Genomic DNA, 19,551 nt, shown 5'->3' on the forward strand with positions numbered 1-19,551 from the left:
ATCTTGTGGCTCTGGCCTCCGACCAGAATCCTTGCTATGCTCTTCTGCATACCCGATTGGGAAAGCAAGCTCAGGAATGCTCAGAAACTCCAGGGCTTCTGGCCCCTGGGCTGCAGGACGGACTCCACCTCCTGGACCAGAGAGGAGCAAAGGGTGGGCCAGGAGAGATGTGCCCTGGGAAATGACAATGCCAGCTGCCAGGGTAAAGATCCCATCAAATTACAAAATATTTTGCTACTCCTGATATTGGTTGACCTCTTCCTTAATGATCTGATCGGGAAATACACAGTGGCAAGTGGCAAGCATCTTTCCATTTGTAGACTGCGCCTGGGAGGTGGGTTGTTAGGAAGACCTTGCGGAGAAGCTGAGATAGAAGGACAGGGGAAAACGGTGTAAAAGCCTCATTAGGGTGAACCTGAAATGCAAAGCCACATGTTAGGCCTATGAAAGAACATCGAATCTGACCTTGCACTGGATGCTGTCTGGTTTTTAGATGGTGCTGCGGCACGAGGACGGCGACGAGACGGCTGAGCCACCGCCAAGCGGGCGCCAGGACCGGAGGAGGGCCAGCGTGTGTTTGGGCGGCACAGGCGAGCACCGGGGCCTGGACCGCAGGCGGAGCCGCAGGCACTCCATGCAGAGCGCCAGGAGTCCTCTGTCAACTCCAGCCAGTCCCTGCTCCCAGGCAGCACCCAGCTTCAAGCCCAGTCAAGTGCAGGAGCACCGTGAAAAGTAAGTATTAATGGGTGGAGAGGGGTGCAAGGACACCGAAAAGGGGGTGTGAGTGGGTGGAGTACCATCATCCCCACTCTGCTGGCCACATAACCTCTCTCACCCCCACTTGTTCCCTGCCTCCTCTCTACCCTTAAAACACCAACCAAATTCCCATGGAACTTCCCAGGACGAGGTGGACCTGCAGACCTGCACAAATTTGATCTTAACCCAATGAGCTCTTCTATACCAGCTTGTATTTTTGTATTATTTAATATCTCAGTTAATGTAAGTTCAGAAAACTGCGCTTTATCAAATGGAAAAGAAACCAAAAACACAAAACTTTGGCCTAGAAATAAGTGGTATGTGAGATTATAAGAGGCTTGAAATACTCAAGGCAATACATAGTTGAGCTTGGTTTTAGTTAAATAGGATAAACCTGTATGAGTTAAAAACATATATATAAAATACACAAATATATAATACATACATTATATTAAATGTATTCACAGATATATGTAAATACAGGATATGTGTAAATAAACATATATATAGATTTAAATTTCAGTTAATACTAAGGCCATCATTTCTTCAGTCTGTAGCAAACATTTTTATTGCATGTTCCTGGCCAGGACTATTTGATGCCATGAAGATACAAGCATGATCTCTGTTTGTGTGACCCTCACATCCGGACTGGTGGAAATGCAGGTGGTAGATGGGAAGAAATAGATGGAGAATCTCATAAGAAATTATATATATTGTTCAAACTAATAAAGTTGGACAAAATATATAGGACCTTAGAAGTAGTTCAATAAAATAGAGGGCAACAAAAGGATGGCCTTGCTACTGTGCAGTCTGGGTCCAGTTATATCTTCCCAAGTGGATGCTATCCATTCACTAAGCTGATGGAACTCTCTAGAGCAGTCCATGCCAGCCAGATCCACCAGGGCTGTGACTGGTGTACTGGATTGTCAGTATATCACTTCTTGATACTGGCAGGGTAGATGGTCTGCTTTGTCTAGAATATTTTCCTCCATCATGCAGACCCACCTGGCTGCATGGTGTAGAAAATAACTCAGAATAGGTTGGATGACCTTAAGAAAAAGAGCAATCAGGATAATGTCTCTTCCTCTCCATTTCTAAGGGAACAACCACCCCCACCTTGACAGGGCTGCAAGCAGTCTGGTACTCATAGAATCACTTGAGGATGAACCAATCCATATGAAAGGTCAAAGGAACCTGGTTCAAATCAAAATTCCACAAACACCTGGAAGAGGGCCAAGTGAAACTGAACTCACCAGTCTTCCTGAAAGATATTTCAAAATAAAAATCATAAACATGCTCATGGAGCTACAGAAAAATATTCAAGACCTCAGGGAGGAATTCAACAATGAGATACAAACTTTGAAAAATACAGTGTCTGAAATGAAACAAACAATGGAGGAATTTAAAAGCAGATTAGATGAAGTAGAAGAGATGGTAAATGAAACAGAAATCAGAGAAAATAGAAATAGATGGACATAAGAAATTATATATATATTAATATATAATCTCATATGAAATTATATATATATTCAAACTAATAAAGTTGGACAAAATCTATAGGAACTTAGAAGTGGTTCCATAAAATAGAGGGCAACAAAAGGATGGCCTTGCTGCTGTGCAGTCTGGGTCCAGTTACATCTTCCCAAATGGATGCTATCCATTCACTACGCTGATGGAGCTCTCTGGATCAGCCCACGCCTTTGGGTGCCTTCTGTCACAGAAGGAGAGGAGGGCATTGGTCTGAGAGTGATGTGCAAGCCACAGTCCATGTTGACAGCATTCTCTACCACATAGTCCTCCAGCTACAGGTTTTCCTGTTTCTAAGAGTTTGTTTACAACAAGCTCTTGTGTACTGAAAGGCAGACCAAAACTTCTAAACAGATGGAGAAATGAGAACATCTGCTTTGTATTCCACTTTGTACAAACTACAAGAACATTGTACTTTGTCATCTAAGATCATCAAGAAACTTAGGCAGTGCTCAAAGAGTATTTGAAATTCTCTCTAGCATTTCCTGGTTAGTGGCTGAAGGAATTAACATGGAGAGAGTCAAGAAAAATGTATATAGTGGGCTGAAAAATCTCTATTTAAAATCACCAAAGATGCCAAGGGTAGGAGTTGGGAGATTATGTCAACTTGATTCATGTTTGTTCCATGTCTATTTCTTGCTGTTAACACTCTTCAAAGGTCTCTTTGTTGTGAGTTCAGGTGACAACACCTTGTGATAGGCTGGCAAGGATAACAACAATGGAGTGGACCTTACTGGGCACAGTTCACAGTTTCAAGGTGCTGCGCTGGCTTGGCGGATCTGGAGAAGGAGGTCACAGATGCTACTCTGAATGATGCTTGTCTCATTCTTTTACAATAGGACTGAGTTTCATTTTTCTGAAATTAGTACTTTAATATAAATTTAGTAACATTTGTTGAGAAAAATACACTTTCCAGCTTGTAAAAGCAGATACCATTTTACAGATTGATGATTGTGAAGTGGCTTCATCCATGAAGCCTGTTGGAGGGATTTTGCCCTGTGGCCCCAAAATAACAATAGGCCCCAAAACAACAATTGGCAGGGATGGGAGTAAGACAGAGGGAAGGGTGACGAGAAGCAAAATTGGAAATGACCCCTGCAAGCATAGCTTAGTCACCTGCCCAAAATCTGTGCCTCAAAACATTACCTTATAATCAAGTAGTTCGTTGTGTTAGAATCCCTGTAGACCTTGAAAGACACAGAAGCATGCCTGACCAAGATTACTCTTCACCTCTGTGAACATTCTTTCCCTACTTACTGCTAACTTACAGCTACATGTCTGCATACCCAAATATGAGGAATTTTAGGCTGCAGTTTACAACTTATGACCCAATTAATGCCAGTACTTTTGGGAAAAAAAAATGTTAAAGGTTAGAAGGAGATTCATATTATCCTAAAATGCATATGGCACTGTACACTCAGTTGGTTCTTTTATGTAGTCTAACTTTAATTCTCACAGTGATCCTCTGCAGGTTCCAGGCAGGGCAAGCATCATTATCCTCATTTTGCAAGAGAGGAAACTGTCTGTGGTTTGGTGCCTTGAGAGATATCTCAGGATAGGGGGCTGAGTCATGGGTTAAACCCAAGTCTTTGGACTTGCCTTGAAATGTCCAATTCACACAAAACCACTTACCAACCCACTATTCCCAAACACAGTCATTGAGTGAAATTTTCATTTCTGACTTTTTAGAGAAGAAATTTGATTTACATACCACATAGTTGTATTTTTATTGAGATAAATATAAAAATTCAAAGTGAGTTGAAAAGGAGAAATCTCTTTAAGACTTGAGCCTACTAGGCTGTGTGCTTTAATTCTAATAAGGACTATTAAGACTCTAAACTCAACTTGGTTTCTTTGGTTTCTTAAGAAATAGAACTCTGCACTACGCATTTACCAAGTAAGGTACAAGTTTATTGGTCATCTGGTCACCTAAAAGTGTCGTTTATGTCTGTGTGTGCTGTGATGACTTGCATCTTTGCACTTAAATTGACAGATTTAATTGGAAGGAAGAAAAATGTTGGTGCTTTTACTTTTTACTAAGAAAGTTATTTTTAGCATCTAATCGGCAAAAGAACCATTGTCTATGGTTTAAATGATATATATAATTATGTGATATATAATCTTAGGACTACAAAGTCTTAAAGGTTGACTAGCTCAGAGAAAGAGCCTTATCTGTGTGCAGCCAAACACAGACACACCACTGAGACACATCTCCTTTCTAGACACCCCATTCTATCCTTGAACTTTTCTGCTTGTTAGGAAAGTCTTCTGACCTAATCTTGGTCCATAATGTTATAGTTCTATTATTGCTTTGCATTATATTGAATGTAAAATTCCCCGTAATGTTTCCTTATTTGTCTGGTTCCACCTCTGTCAACAAAAAGCACATCTTCTTCCTGCTCTGTATGTCAGTCTTTCTGATAATGAACATTGTATAGGTCTTAATATGTGACCTTTAAATTTCATACTGTTGATTTCTACACAGCATTCCAACCCATAGAGGTAATTTTGAACTTCATTCAGTCACTAACGTTAGCAGTTGTGCCATCCAGCTTGCAGTCCTGTGTGTATTTAAAAATACATGCAAGAGTGACCTGATGGGTAGAAGATGATGACAGCTGGCTGGGAGTGGATGGTACAGATGCACATGGGTCAGAAACTTTCTCTGTCCAGGGACAGATAGTAAGTATGTTAGGCTTTGCTGGCCAGACAGTCTCTGTTGCAAATACTCAACTGAACTCTGCCTTTGCAGCATAAGCAGCCATAGACAACAGGTAAGCAAATGAGCTTGGCTGTATTCCAGTGAAACTACTTATGGACACAGAGATTTGAATTTTATGTCATGAAATGTTCTTTGGATTTTTTTTCCCAACTATTTAAACGTGAAAACTATTCTTAGCTGACAGACTCTAGTGGGTTGCATTTGGCCCACAAGCTGTAGTTATACAGCCCCTATTCTAAGGGTCTGGGTTTCTTGAGGGAGGCAGAGAGGAACGTGGTCTGGAATCAGCAAAGAGAGGTATGTGGGGTATGAGAGGAGAGCACATCATGCTCCATGAGAGGGCTGTAGGGAACAGCAGCCTTAAGTTCATGGTTAGAGCAAAAAATATTCCATGAAGAGATGGAGATGACAGGGGATTTTGCTGATGTCTAATCATGAGTTCCTGTAACAACAGAAGATTGGTGGAGTGGGGGTTGGAGAACACAGGAGATGAGTCAGACTAGAGAACACACAGTGCCAGTGGGCAGAAGGGTGTCTGATGATGAGTCTAGGAAAGGTTGGGCTGCTTGAGGAGGTGAAGGCAGACTGGGATCAGTCCAGTGGTCCCTAAGGCAGTGTTTCTCAACCAGAGGTGATTTTGTTTCTCCAGGACATTTGGCTATGTCTTGGCCCATTTTCAGTTGTATTGGTATCTGGTGGGTGGAATCTAGAGATGCTACTAAACTTTCTACAATGCACATAACAACCCCCCACAACAAAGGATGATCTGTTCTAAAATGTCAGTAGAGCAGAATCTGAGAAATCCCACCTTAGGAGAGGGCAAGTTATTGGTTATAATTTTGACCTCCTTTTTGATATGATGCCAAGGTAAGGGAGTATTTTAACTGTTGGAAGATGGGTATCTTTCTAAGAAGCACATGGAACTCTGTAAACCTACTTTAAATGTTCATGTGCATGGGTCAAAGTTGACCTTTTTTTCTGGGCTACTACATACAGTGGGGTCCCTCTTTTTTGTTTTGTTTTGTTTTTGTTTTAACTCCATTTAGCAAAGCTTTACAATACAGATTCTCTGGAATATGCTGAAATCCTCTTTGGGAACCAAAGGTTTGATAAAATCTCATGCTTCTCTTAGTAACCAAAATGCCCAGCATATCCAGTTCTAATCAACTTCACATCTATCACATTCCAAAAAATTGACATAATGAAATAGGATACCAGCATACATCAAAATGGAAAGACAGAATAGTGGTTACATAACAGAAGAAGTGCTCTTCCATAGCCAGGCTCAGGAACCTGTTTGGAGGAATAGGAACATAAGACAAGTTCACTAGACCTATGTCTGTCCACCCACTGTTTACAGATGTTCAAATAGAGTTGAGGACTCAGTATTGAGAAGGAGCAAGGGGCACTCCTCTTGGCTGATAGTATTGTCACTGGGTGGTCAAGAAGTCAAAAAGTTAAATTCAAGAATTGCTATTTTGTGATGTAAGTTAGATCAGGAATAAAAATAAGGGAAAAAGGCTTTTTGCACAGAAGTACTCACTTTAATATATTGAAAGTAATGAGGAACTAAACAGGCTGATGGAAGAGTCATGGGTTATGCCCAGGCCTTGAGATTGAAGTTGGGAAGGACTGGGCAGAGCAGTTTGACCTACACACATACATGACCTTCAAGTACCAGAGAGAAGATGTGGCCTGACCCCAGCTGGTCCTAGAGAAGGGGAAACTAAGAGGGCCCATGCCTGGGAGGGCTACATGCCATGGGTACTGACCAGGAATAGCTAGCTCACCTGTGCTGCAGGGAAGAAGAGTCTGGCACACTTTGGTGTGGAGACAGAGCATGGACACCAGCATCAGAAGCTCAGTCTGCACCTGCTGGTGTAGGACAGGCTGCAGCTCCCGAGGAGCAAAGGAGCTCAGTGTGCACAAGTCCTCACCAGCGAGGCATTAGGAACCACTGCAGGTCAGGGCACGGAAAGAAGATATTGAAGCACAGGAGGGGGTGCTGGGCTCCACCACTAATAGCCATGTGTCTCTTTAGATACAGCCCTGGCACATAGTAGGCACCAAATAAATAGCAACTCTTCATGTTTTCAAATAAAAACAATATAAAATTTAAAGATGTGGTGCCACCTATGTGATAGAAAGTGAAGCTAGTTGGACCGTATACAGGCACATCTTGGAGATATTGCAGGTTTGGCTACAAACCACCACAATAATATGAGTATCTCAATAAAAAGAATCAAAAAACCTTTTTGGTCTTCTAGTGCTCATAAACGTTATCTTTACACTGTACTGGAGTCTGTTAGCTCTGTAGTACTATTATGTCTAAAAACAATGTACACACCTTAATTTACAATGTACTTTATTGCTATAAAATACTAACCATCACCTGAGCTTTCAGCAAGTCCTAACAAATTGCTGGTTGCCTCATTGTTGATGGCTACTGACTGATCAGGGCAGTGGTACGTGGAAGTTGGCGGGGCTGTGGCAGTTTCTCAAAATAAGATAACAAGTCTGCCACATCGATTGACTCTTCCTTTTATGAACAATTTCTCTGTAGCATGTGATAGTGTTTACTCACAGCAGAATTTCCTTCAAAATTGGAGTCCTCTCAAATTCTGCTGATGCTTTGCCAACTAAGTTTATGGAATATTCCAAATTCTTTGCTGTCATTTCAACAATGTTCACAGCATCTCCCCCAAGAGTAGATTCCATCTCAAGAAACCACTTCCTTTGCTGAACCACAGGAAGCAATTCCTCATCCCTTCAAGTTTTAGCATGAGATTGCAACAATTCAGTAACATCTTCAGGCTCCATTTCCAATTCTACTTCTCTTGATGTTTCCACCACATCTGCAGTTATTCCTACACTGAGGTCTTGAACCCCTCAAAGTCATCCATGAGGGCTGGAATCAGCTTCTTCCAGACTCCTGTTCTTGTTGATATTCTGAGCTCTTCCCATAAATCATGTGTGGTCTTAATGGCATCTAGAATGGTGAAATCTTTCCAGAAGGTTTTTAATTCACTTTACCCAGATCCATCAGAGGAATCACTATATATGGCAGCTGTAGCCTTAAAAAAATGTGTTTCTGAAATAGTAAGACTTGAAAATAAAAAATGACTCCTTGATCCACGAGCTACAGAATGGATGATGTGTTAGCAGGCACGAAAACAACATTAATCCTGTATGTCTGAATCAGAATTCCTGGGCGATCAGGCATATTGCCAGTGAGCAGTAACATTTTGAAGTGAATCTCTTTTTCTAAGCAATAGGTCTCAACAGTGGGCTTAAAATATTCAGTAAACATGTTGTAAACAGATGTGCTGTCATCCAGGTTTAGTTGTTCCATTTGTAGAGCGCAGGCAGAGTAGATTTAACATCATTCCTCAGGGCCCTCGGATTTTTGGAATGGTAAATAAGCATTGGCTTCAACTTAGTCACCAGCTGCATTAGCCTCTAACAAGAGTCAGGCAGTCCTTTGAAGCTTTTTTTTTTTTTCAGATTGAAAAAGTTACACAGACTTGTTTTATTTTTATATCAGATAATACAGAAAGATAGAAAATTAAATTACTTACAATACCATTCACAGGAGAAATTGTTTGTTTCTTTTACTTTTTGATTTCTTCTCTCTCTGCACATGTACCTAGAAAAACTGAGGCCCCATATAGCAGCAGGTAACAGTACAAATTTGCTTGCTGCCTGCAGGTTATTTATTTATTCATTGTAAATTGAGGTATAAGAGCAGGTGCAAGAGGGCGTTGTTTCCTGTTTTCCTGCAGAAAAGGAAGGGGTGTTGGCAGCTCTTAGCAGCCAGAGGAACCAGTAGGCAAATGGGAGGGCCTGACTGTGGAATCGGGCAGGGTGCATGGGTCCATCTTCCCACATTTTGGCAGGAAGGAGGCATGTTTGGATGCTGAGTTCAAGGTTTATGTGTGGCCTTCTGGTCTGTCTCATGCCCTGTCGGAAGGATTTCATTGCCAGGGTTCACAGAATTCATTCACTGGTTAGCTGCTGGGTGTGCAGCACAAGTAGAAGAGTAGTCCTAACCCTCTCTTAGGAACAGCTGGCAAAAAGCAATAGATTTGCAAGCAAAAACATGACTAGTAGGTGCTTTATAATTGATGTTAACCTACAAAACCAACAACTTGGATGACCTGCTCAGTCCTGCTGCTGGAGGAAAGTTTGGCCAAATGTAGTAAAAGAGCAGCAGACATGGTCTTCACAGCCACAGACCCTGCTTCCCTGGTGGGCTTGGCCTCAGTCTCCACTGTAAACCCATGGTGGTGATGGATTTTTAATAGGGTGGTAGGAGAGGTAAGAGAGACAGCACAAATGTGTGCTTAGCTCAGTGTTGTTGTTACAGTCACGCCATGCCCTGGAGCTTTCTCGGGTATTGTTCTACTAAAGAAGGTAATTGTTAAATAAATATGGACATGAACTAGAGAGAAGATTTTGTACACTGGCATAAACATGCTAGAGGATTTCACAACAATCAGATTAACAACCACTGGTACCATGAGTGGCAAGTGGCTACTTGGGAAGATTTATCTGATGGTAGATGATTTGTTATAAATAGGATTCACAGACAAGAGATGTGACCTCCTGAGGTAGGTATGATTGGAATACAGCCAGTGATTCAGATTTATCATTTAGTGTCCAAGAGGCTCCTCCTGGTCGCCTGAGTGTTGAATAGTGAGGGTGGGCAGCAGGGGAGAGGGCTGGGGGGCAAAGGGGAGTGAGCTTGAAACTGGGAGAACCTGTGCCAAGAAAAGGCAGAGGCACTGAGGTGTGAGGAGGAAGTGGCTTTGCAAAGCTCCTTCTGCATTCTGGGGTCCAGATTTCTGGTTTCTCAGATATTTACTGTGACTAGACTACAGATTTCTTAGGGGTTTGGACTTTGCTGAATTGAATTTGGGGATCTTTCTAGGTTCTGAAGAAACTGACAAAATGTTAGTATTAAAACTGAACAGAGCTACTGATAGATTTTCAGTGAGGAAGTGAGGTCAGGGTTGCGTTGCTGTAAGACCACTCGGAAGAAGGAGGGTGCATTGCAAGGCAGCCAACCGCTGCCTGGGAGACTAGAGAGGCTGTGCCTGGGGCCTGAGTATTGAATAGTGAAGGGTGGGCAGGAGGGAATGGGCTGGGGGGAAAACGGGGGTGGGGCAACCAGGAGAAGAGTAAAGGGTTGACTGAGGTAGTAGCAGGAGAGCGGCAAGTAGGGGAAGGTGGTGAGATACAGTAGGACATCTTTTATACTATAGTGACTGAACTGTATGGTGAGAAAGAGGAAAGGTCTGGGGTGATGCCCAGACAGCCAAGAATGCTGGGTCATGGGATACTTGTAAGGCCACTCAGTAAGCTTTTGGCATTTTAAGTTTGAGGCATTTATGGGTCACAAGTAGAACTTCCAATTGTCAGTTGGACAGGCACCTCTGGAACTCAGGTACATGCAGGTGAGGATTTAAGTCTAGGTGTAGAGGCCATAACCCAGGGAGAGCAAATCAAGCGAGAGGAGAAGTACATGGATAAAGCCCTGGAAAGAAAAATCATCACCTCATGAAATGCTGACATGGAGAAAATCACTTTCCAATTCAGTGTACCTTGAAATTAGTTGTCTTCAAGTGTGAATGCTTCTTAAGCTAGGGTAGCCTTACTGGATACGATATTTCAGGAAGAGATGGCCATTTGCTGTGAAAGTGGTGGAGAGCGCACTTCAGAGAGAAGGAAAGGTTCTTTTTCTAGTTAAATCTGACTCACTTTGGGAATTTTCTTCTCTCAGCGTCAAGACTGCTCCCCCTTGACCTGTGCATGTGCCACATTTCCTATAATGCACACCTCCCCATCCATGTTCTGAATGTTCACAGCCCTTTCTGGTAGGTATGGTTGTGGGTGGTCCCTTAGGAGATCAGTGTCTCTCAGTTTCTATCCTGTGAAATTCCCAAGATCCCTTTGAAAATGGAATGGGGGTGGGGGGCTTTCTAATGATTACTAAACTGAGCTGGTTGAATCCAGTCATGGGAGGAGGAATGAGATTGTCTTCACCTGACAAGAGTCTGTGGAGGGAGCCTGGTAGTAACTCTTCACTGATGTAGGTTGAATAAAGAGGGAAATAAAACCCTGAAAATAGGCTGAAGAGACCAAATCTGAGATGGCAAAAAAAAAAAAAGGAAAACTGGGCAGAGGTGATGCTGGTGAAGCATTCTTCATGGAAACCTTTGGGAACAGGTTCTGGAAATTGAAGAGGACAGGCCCAAAGAAAGAGAAACTTGGCCCAGTGTCGTTCTTGTGTTATACCATGTGCTCAACAATCTGACAGTGAGCACAGAGGCATCATATTTATGTCTAAAAAATTGTTTATGAGAGATTATGTTTCAGAAACAGATCAGAGTCAGCACGCGCTGTGGTCTCATAGTGCCCTAGATCATGGTCTGGCCGGTTCTCCTCCTGGCCTTGATGGGGTGGGCAAGATATAAGAGCTGGTAGACTCCCTGTGCACAGGAATACGGGGAGAGGAGACATTGGTATTCAGTAAAGAACCTGAAAGAAGGAAGGATTGATGGCTGCCTCTAGTCCTTAAGTAGGAGAGGCTTTTCTGTCCCAACCATGAGGAATGGTCACAGGAGGAGTAGCACAGCATGGTGCTCAGGAGCTTGGATGCTAGAGTTGGACTGCCTGAATTTAAATCCTGGATTATGAGCTATGTGACTCTGGGAAAACTCCTTAACCCCTCTGTGTCTCAGCTCCTCATCTATAAATGGGGTAATAATAATACCCACTGAGCAGTTTCTACGAGGATTAAATGAGTGAAGCTGTAGAGTGCTTAGCAAGAGAATGCCCTGCTGGGAGTTGGTCGGGTAACTAGAATAACTGAGAGACTGTAGCCTTCCTCCTAGAGCCTGCTTTCCCTGGAGAGAGCCCTGGGAGGCAGGGCCAAGCAGAGAAGAGAGAACCCTGCCTCTTGCCCTCTGAGAGTGCCCTGGAGAACTAAGGAAGCCTGGGCACATTTGGGACAGGTATCTGCAGCCTAAATGCCTTTTGATCATCCTGACAGAGCATGCTTCCTGAACACACAGTGACTCAGTGAGGAATGCAGAGACAATCATATCACACTTCAGAATATTCAACCATAGTATTCACATGACCTCAGAGAAATAATTTCATTCCTGAGTTTTTTTTTTCCAGCTGCACAGTTCTGTTTTATAAACATGAGATTAAAAATTGAGTAGAAAGGAGCCCCTCAAGGAAGCAGCCAGTGAGGGCCTGCTGCATGCCAGCCTTGGTCGCCCAGGGGTCTCGGGACCGGGCAGGGTGTGAGTGGGCTGGAGGGAATCATGCTTCTGTGCAAGCGGCAGGCCTCTGAACTGGAACAAATACTGACTTACTGGAATTGAAAAGATATTTTCCTTTCAAAAATTTTTTTTCACCTATGACAAGCTTTGTAAAATTGCCTTGCAAATAGAAAGGTAAATAATTCTTATTATGAAATGGGGGGAAAATCATGAAGCCAAGATGAGATACCTTTGTGTTTATAAAAACGTGGCTGGGACCTGGGTCCACATCCATAACAGCTTGTGTCTGTTAAGTAAATGAGCAAAGCTACCAAATCTCTAGAAGAGAAATCCCCACTACTGAGCACATTATTTCCAAGTCACCTTACACTGGTAGACTTCTTAGTATTGACACTCTATGAACTTTAATGTTATGATTACTGCTCTGAGTTTGTTGAAGCAGGAGTTCTAGTTCATGGGTTAAAGGAGAGCAGATCATACTCATTCATCCAGCTCATATTATCTTATGCCTGCCATATTCTTGGTTCTGAGGATACAATGGCGAATATGACCCTTAGGAAGTTCCAGCCTCATAAGACAGTGCACACATAAATACTGTAGCAAGTGAACATGTAGCTGTGGAAGAGAGATTTTAAAGGAAGTGAACAGGGCTGTGCGGTAGAGGTACCAGGGCATAAGGACACTGTGTCTCAAGGAGAACGTGCAGAGCTGCACAGGGATATGTGCGGGGATTGTCATGGCGGCATCACTGCATCTGCAAGGAATTGGGGAGTGGCTAGACAAGCAAAGCATGGGACAGCCACAGGATGGAATGCAGCCAGCAGTCAAAAGAACTGTGTCGTACCAGAGCACCAAGGTGCTTGCCATACCAATTGCTGTGTAAAATGATCATGGAATAATACATGTTTAAATGTTTCTTCTAGTCTGGAAATTTGCCTACCAAATTTGTAGCAGTAGTTATAGCTGGTCAAAGGAGGCTTAATTTTGATCAAAAATGGTATTCCTTTTTAAAGTGAGTATGGATTCCTGTAATTAAATATTAATTATAAAAGATTCTTTAGAAAAGAGGATGGGAAATAGAGGATCTAAGAAGCCTCCTCAAGCATGTAGACTGAATCCAGAAGGATGAGAGGAGCTCCTTGGGTTGAGGGAATGATGTTTTCAGTGGCAAAGGGAGGGAAGAGCTTAGTGTACCTGGATAGCTAATAGAATTTTCAGAATTACAGAGTATGGAGGGGGCCACAGAGGTGGCATGGAGGTGAGATGAGTTACACAGTAAGCAGGTCAAGTCATTCAGGGCCTTGAAAACTGTAGCACTGAATCTGGTTGTTACTTGACATGCAAGCATCTGCCATGCACATCTGAAGAGATACCTGTCTGCCTGGTGGGGGTCAGATTGGAGCTGATAAACAGTGGTAGTTTGGTTTAGGGTAATGGTTCTCAACCCTGTGGAGCATCTAAAATAACCCAAGCTCAGGCCACACCTGAAAACAGGTGGATAGAATTTCTGAAGGTAGGACCTCAGTATGAGCATTTAAAAATAATCTGTCTCAAGGGGGAGAGTTAGTAGGCTGGAGGTTGCTCTTTGCCATGGAGAATTTGAGGCACACGTTGGAGAAACGGTCAGTAGTCCTCACTGCTGGATCTCCCAGGAATGCCCTCCTGGACCAGGCTGAGCTCCAAGCTGTTAGGGGCACTGTGGGAACTGCGTGAGTGTGCGGGCAGCATGGAGACCTTGGAATGCATCCAGTTCCTTTGGTGTGATGGTCTTTATGGATAATTCTGGCCCTTTGCTATTCTTTGTTCTCTTCCTCTTACTTTTTATACAGTTTATTCTTCATTGGGATCTCCACCAGCAGATGGCCAATGAAATAGAAAGCAAATGCTACCCAAACAAGTCCATGTGGTTACTGTTGGCAGTTTGGAGGCATGACTTGAGGGAGTAGAAAATAGAAAATGAGGTTGTTGGGAAGAACCCTGGCTGAAATATAAGATTTGAGGTTTATTTCTAGATGTCAATTATCTGTACTTCATTACCATATCAAGAGTTGATTGTAGTGTGTTTAAGTCCAAAGCATGTGAAAAAGCAATTAGAGTTCTAGAATCACATTGACTCATGAGGTTGAAAGATACTACTGCACATAAAAGCTCTGAAACATGCTTGGCTTCCTCCTGGTGGTTGCATTTGATACCTGCTTCTTAGAGATGCATATCATCGCTTTCATTTCTAACTAGAACTATTTCATTTTTTAGTATCCTCTCCCCACTTATGAAAAACATGAGACTGAAGGTGTGTAGGAAATGCCATTATTTGAGACATTTAAAATTAAGCTTGACCAGAAAACACACATTAGATTAGCAGTCGTACAAACTTCGGGAAATGGGAGGACCTGTCTAATGTCCACACAATTTTGTATGTTCAGCTATCAGGCCACCAGGGCTGGAGGCGCCCCTTCTGCTATTCCATTTCAGTTGATGGGTGAAGAGAGGTCTCAGGTCTCAGCATGAAACAGCCAGACCCAGCACAGGGCTGTTTTCACTTCTGAAACATGTTTGGCTTCCATCTTGAAACCTCAGCCTGGGTCTGTGTTTGGTGTCCCTACTGTTTCCAAAAATTCCGAGAGAATTCCAGTCTACTTTCACCTTAGTTTCTCTTCTGCTCTCCTTCAACCTCTAAGGGGCATTAAAAGTAATTTACTAGTATCTGTGGCTTAAAACAAAGTTTCTTAAAACATAAGATCAAAGTACACACCAAAGGAAGTAGTGCAATGCCTGTCTGTGGTTACCACTGGATTGATATGTTCTATACTTGATTAAATCACAACTCAGCTGCTACTTATATTTGTTTCTTATTGATATTTATGCTCTGCAGACTGGAATTCCACTATTAAATGTCATGTTTTCATCAGAAAGAATGTGCTGGATCCATTAGTATTTTATTCTAAAACAAAAAAGCAAAATAATGGCTTACATGTTAAGATTCTGTCTGGTAGTCCAGTTCTTGGGTACATTCGGTACCCATGGTATGTACTTTATACTCTTTCTAAACTTTGCATGCTACAGGGACAATAAATACTTTCTTGTCTAACTTTGGGTTCTCACCATGGAAACATCAGTGCAGCAGCTGGGCGCTGTTAGGTGTCTTTTCATTCTCTTGGCTGGCAAAAGTCTTCTAAGGGAACTTTTTTTATTTGGTGGATAGCAAAACTCTATTTTTAAGTGAAATCACTACTTCAGTTGGTCAAAGATATGTCTGGACTGATTAAGATCACTAATTGGAAATTTTCAAATTTTATCTTGGCCCCCAGTAACCTAGAAACAGCCTTAAAGTGAACAGAAAGTGTGAGTCACTGCAAGGCTAAATTCAAACTCCACTTTAGGGATTCACTAACACAGTATGATACAGATAGTGCCCAAGGGGACACTTTCTATGTCATAAATTTAACAAGATATTTCCATGAAATATTTTTTCATTTAAACATGGTATGTCCTAGGCATTTTATGGAACTAAGTAGAGAAATTTAAATATATGCATTTTATCTAAGCCTTGAGACAGAGCTTTCCAATTAATTGTCACACATGTGTCATACCTGTGTCAAGGCACTGATCCACTCAGGGCAACCAGGCAGGTATGTGGGGTTTGAGGCCTGGGCCTGTCTCCTGGGGGCCACAGCAGCCTTGTCCTTTGGGGGCTGTGCCGTATAGGAGGAGGATTGAGAAGCACAGTCAGGAGACTACTGTTAGGAGTGGTGCAGTGATGACACATTGACGAAATCAGTTAGATTCGGCTTCAGGTTCGTGGGGCAGCCTAGCATGGTAGGAGGATACTGGCCTGGACATTAGGAGACCAGAATTCTTACTGGAAAATTGTGTGCTCTCACTCTCTCTGAACCTTTTCTGTCTTGTCTGCGACATGGGGAGATCTTTAAGGCCATCTCTTGGGTCTTGCTAATCTTATTTTTTGACCACCCATAGCAAGTGCCTCCTTTCTGAGCACCAGCTAGGTCTGCAGAGCTGAGGAACTGCAACAGTCAGCAAGTACTTACTGGGTGTCCCTGCGGCCACTGGAGAAACAACAGCAGGAGTAACTCCCAGCGGGAGAATGGCCCCTGCAAGGACCCTGAGGCTGGCATGCCCTTAATACTGGATGAATAGATCAACAGACTGATTAAGACTGGGGCAGGGAGGTTCATGAAGGGAGAATGGAAATGAAGGTGGAGAGATGCTAGGGGTTAGAGAATTAGCTCTGCCAATTGAACTTAACCCTAAGGTTTGAGCGGGGGAATGTTATGTGCAAAAGCCCTCTTGTTCTCTGTCTGGTCAGTTCCTCCTTGGCCTTCTGAGTTTTGCTCCAACAGCAGTGTGTAGAAAGAAGTCTTTTTCACTTTCCAGGCCACTCTGGCCCCTGTCTGTCCCTAGTTGAATACTTCCTGGTACAGTTGTCTGTGTCTTTCTCCCCCATCGGCCTATAAGCTCCAAGGGTAGGAATCTTTTATAACCACTGTACCCCAGCATCCTGCATGTAATGAATGCTCAAAAATATTTGTTGGATAAAAGGAGAGACTGCTCTTGCCCCATAATTCAATTTCTTTGCTTTTGCACAAATTTTTTATTTATGAGAAACTTCTTGCCATCTATTCAATTTTACTGTCAACCTAAAACTACTCTAAACAGTAAAACCTATTGTAAAATTCCTCCTTGTACAGACCTGGATTAATCATGATTATTGGTTTATGATCATCGTCATCACTGGTCCACATGTGGCCCTTTCCAAGCTATTTCTATATAAAAGTTACTTTTTCAAAAACTTAACATTAAAAAAATTTTTATTGACGTATAGTTACTGTACAATATTGCATTGGTTTCAGGTATCTAGCATAGTGATTCAACAATTAATACACATTACAAATGCTCACCATGGTAAATGTAGTCACCAACATACATGTAAGAAAATCATTGACTATATTCCCTGTGCTGTAAGGTGAGGGGGATAAAGAGGCACAAACTTCGAATTTTAAATAAAATTTACTTATTGATATACAGAACACCAGTAAGACTGGCCTGGCTAAGAACTCAGGGCATTTCCCCTAACTTAAATCTATCTTTATGCTTCCAATTTTCCCATTCAAAGGGCCTGGTTAACCAACACTCTTAAATATTGTTCATCATTTTTTATGGGTTTGTTAATGGTGCAAGTTTTTTATTATTATCAGACATACATGTATAACTAGTTAACATATTACACAATTTTGCCCTTTTGAACTTAATGAAAAGCATGTCGTATTGTATGTTCCTTCTTGCTTTCTTTTGTTTTCTGTCACTTCACATTATGTGTCTAATGTTCAACCATATTGTCATGTGAAGCTGAAGATCATCCATTTTTGCTGCTTGGAATATGCCACAATCGATTTATCCTTTTTCCTGTTGGTGAACATTTGAGTTGTCTTCATTTTTTGGCAATTATAAGTAGTGCTGCTGAGAATATTCTTAGACTCAGGATAACTTGGCGTACGTGTACTCCAGTATCCTTCTGGGGGGCTTCTCAGCCTCAGCACTGCCGACGTGTTGGACAGAATACTTCTTTGCCAGGGGGCTGCCCTGGGCCTTGAAGGATGTTTGGCATCCTTGGCCTCTCCCTGCTAGATGACAGTAGTGCTCCCTCCCTCGTTTCTCTAGTTGTGACAGCTAAAAATGTCTCCAGACATTGACAAATGTCCCTTGGGGAGCCAGACCACTGCTCTGGGGTTTAACAGTGCCACTGCTGTCTCATCATATGAATATATAACTTAACATGACAGCGCCAATTATTTTGCCAAGGTGGTTATACCAAGGCACACCCCTATTAGCAGTAGGTAAGAGCCAATTGATCTACATTCTCTTCAGCACTTGATATTATCAGGCTACTTTATTTTGCCATGTAGGTATAAAATGGTATCTCGTGTGGTCTGCATTTATGTCTCCCTGATTTATAGTGAGCTTTAAATCTCTCTTTATACAAGTTTATTGGCCATGATTATGTATTTTGCCCACTTTTACAGTGGTGTTTTTATTGATTTTTACTGATTTTTGTATATTCTTGATAGGCATTTATGTCTATTAAAAGACTGAAATGCCTTCTTTGAATTTGTTGCTTGATTTTTCCTCATCCATACTGCCTTGGTCTTAGAATATACTTTAACACTGTTTTAAATGTTTATAAACAGCTCAGCAACATTTTTTCCCCTTTTTGTTTGTTTTTGAAGCATAAAAAATGTAACATCAGCCTGAGACCCAGATTTAGGAAAGTTAAGTTGGCTTTGAAGGAAACTATGCCCTATGGAACTGGTCAGACTACAGGCTACTAGGTCATTTTTCCAAGGTGAAAAGGGTGGCCTTAAGTATGGGACTGTTTGTGGTAAGAAGAAAAGTACCTGCTGGTTTCAGAACAGGCCTGTGTCCTAGACTAACTCTTTATTAGTTAAACAAGTGAAATACCCTTCAAGGTATTTGAAAGCTTGAGGCCAAAGACCCAGTATTCCTTAGCACAAATATAAACAAACTTAAGTCACACTTTAAGAGAAAATTCAGCTAAGGAAAAAGCAAAATTATGCAAATAAATACTATCAGCATAAAGTATCATTCTGTTTGACTGATTTCATCATATGATGAAACTAAATAAAATCAAGCATGGAGAGTCCTGGGACCTATGAGAGGGCATTTCCTTCTCCACTCATTTGCATTATAGGGCAAGCCCAGAGCTTTTGACCATAGGGCATCCTGGAAGTGGGCCTTCCAAGTGCACCATTGTGCTGTCTGCCCTTGGTTCTGCCCTGCCATTCATGATGGAAAAGCCATGACACACATGAACAAGGACCAGAAGATGCTAAGCCCAAAGAAGGAGACAGCATGAGATGCAGGTCAGGATAGCTTTCTTCAGACAAATGTGGGACAACTCTGTGGAAGAGAGAGGGATCAAAGAGACAAAAGCTTACACAGGTGCAAGTTATAAAAGGGAGAATGTTTCATTTCTCAGTGGTGTAGAATGCTTTGCAGAGTACTGTCTCCTTTAGAGAATCAAGCAGAGTTCTGTGTGTCTCATGGTGGGGGATGTCAGATGTTTCCTAGGAGGGCCCCAAAGACAGCAGTGGTGGCAATGAGATGATGGCTAATGGCTCAAACAAACTGACTTGTTCACTATATGCCAAACTTTTTCCAAGTGCTTTTACAGATTAACCCAACTCTCCTAAGAAATAGGTACTATTTCTGGCCCAAGTC

At 42.2% G+C, this 19,551-nt stretch overlaps 1 protein-coding gene across 9 annotated transcripts in view; it reads left to right on the forward strand.

Moving 5' to 3' along the window:
* FHOD3 (formin homology 2 domain containing 3) overlaps positions 1-19,551 on the forward strand; it is a 525,593-nt gene that overhangs the window by 362,003 nt on the left and 144,039 nt on the right. For all 9 annotated transcript variants that reach the window (XM_036884979.2, XM_036884980.2, XM_036884981.2 and 6 more), the window contains one exon: positions 494-732. In XM_036884979.2, coding sequence (XP_036740874.2) covers positions 494-732 — 239 coding nt within the window. The remainder of the gene's footprint in view (positions 1-493; positions 733-19,551) is intronic.

The sequence above is a fragment of the Manis pentadactyla genome, chromosome 6 (assembly GCF_030020395.1).
Source record: "Manis pentadactyla isolate mManPen7 chromosome 6, mManPen7.hap1, whole genome shotgun sequence".
NCBI classification, from domain to species: Eukaryota; Metazoa; Chordata; class Mammalia; order Pholidota; family Manidae; genus Manis; species Manis pentadactyla.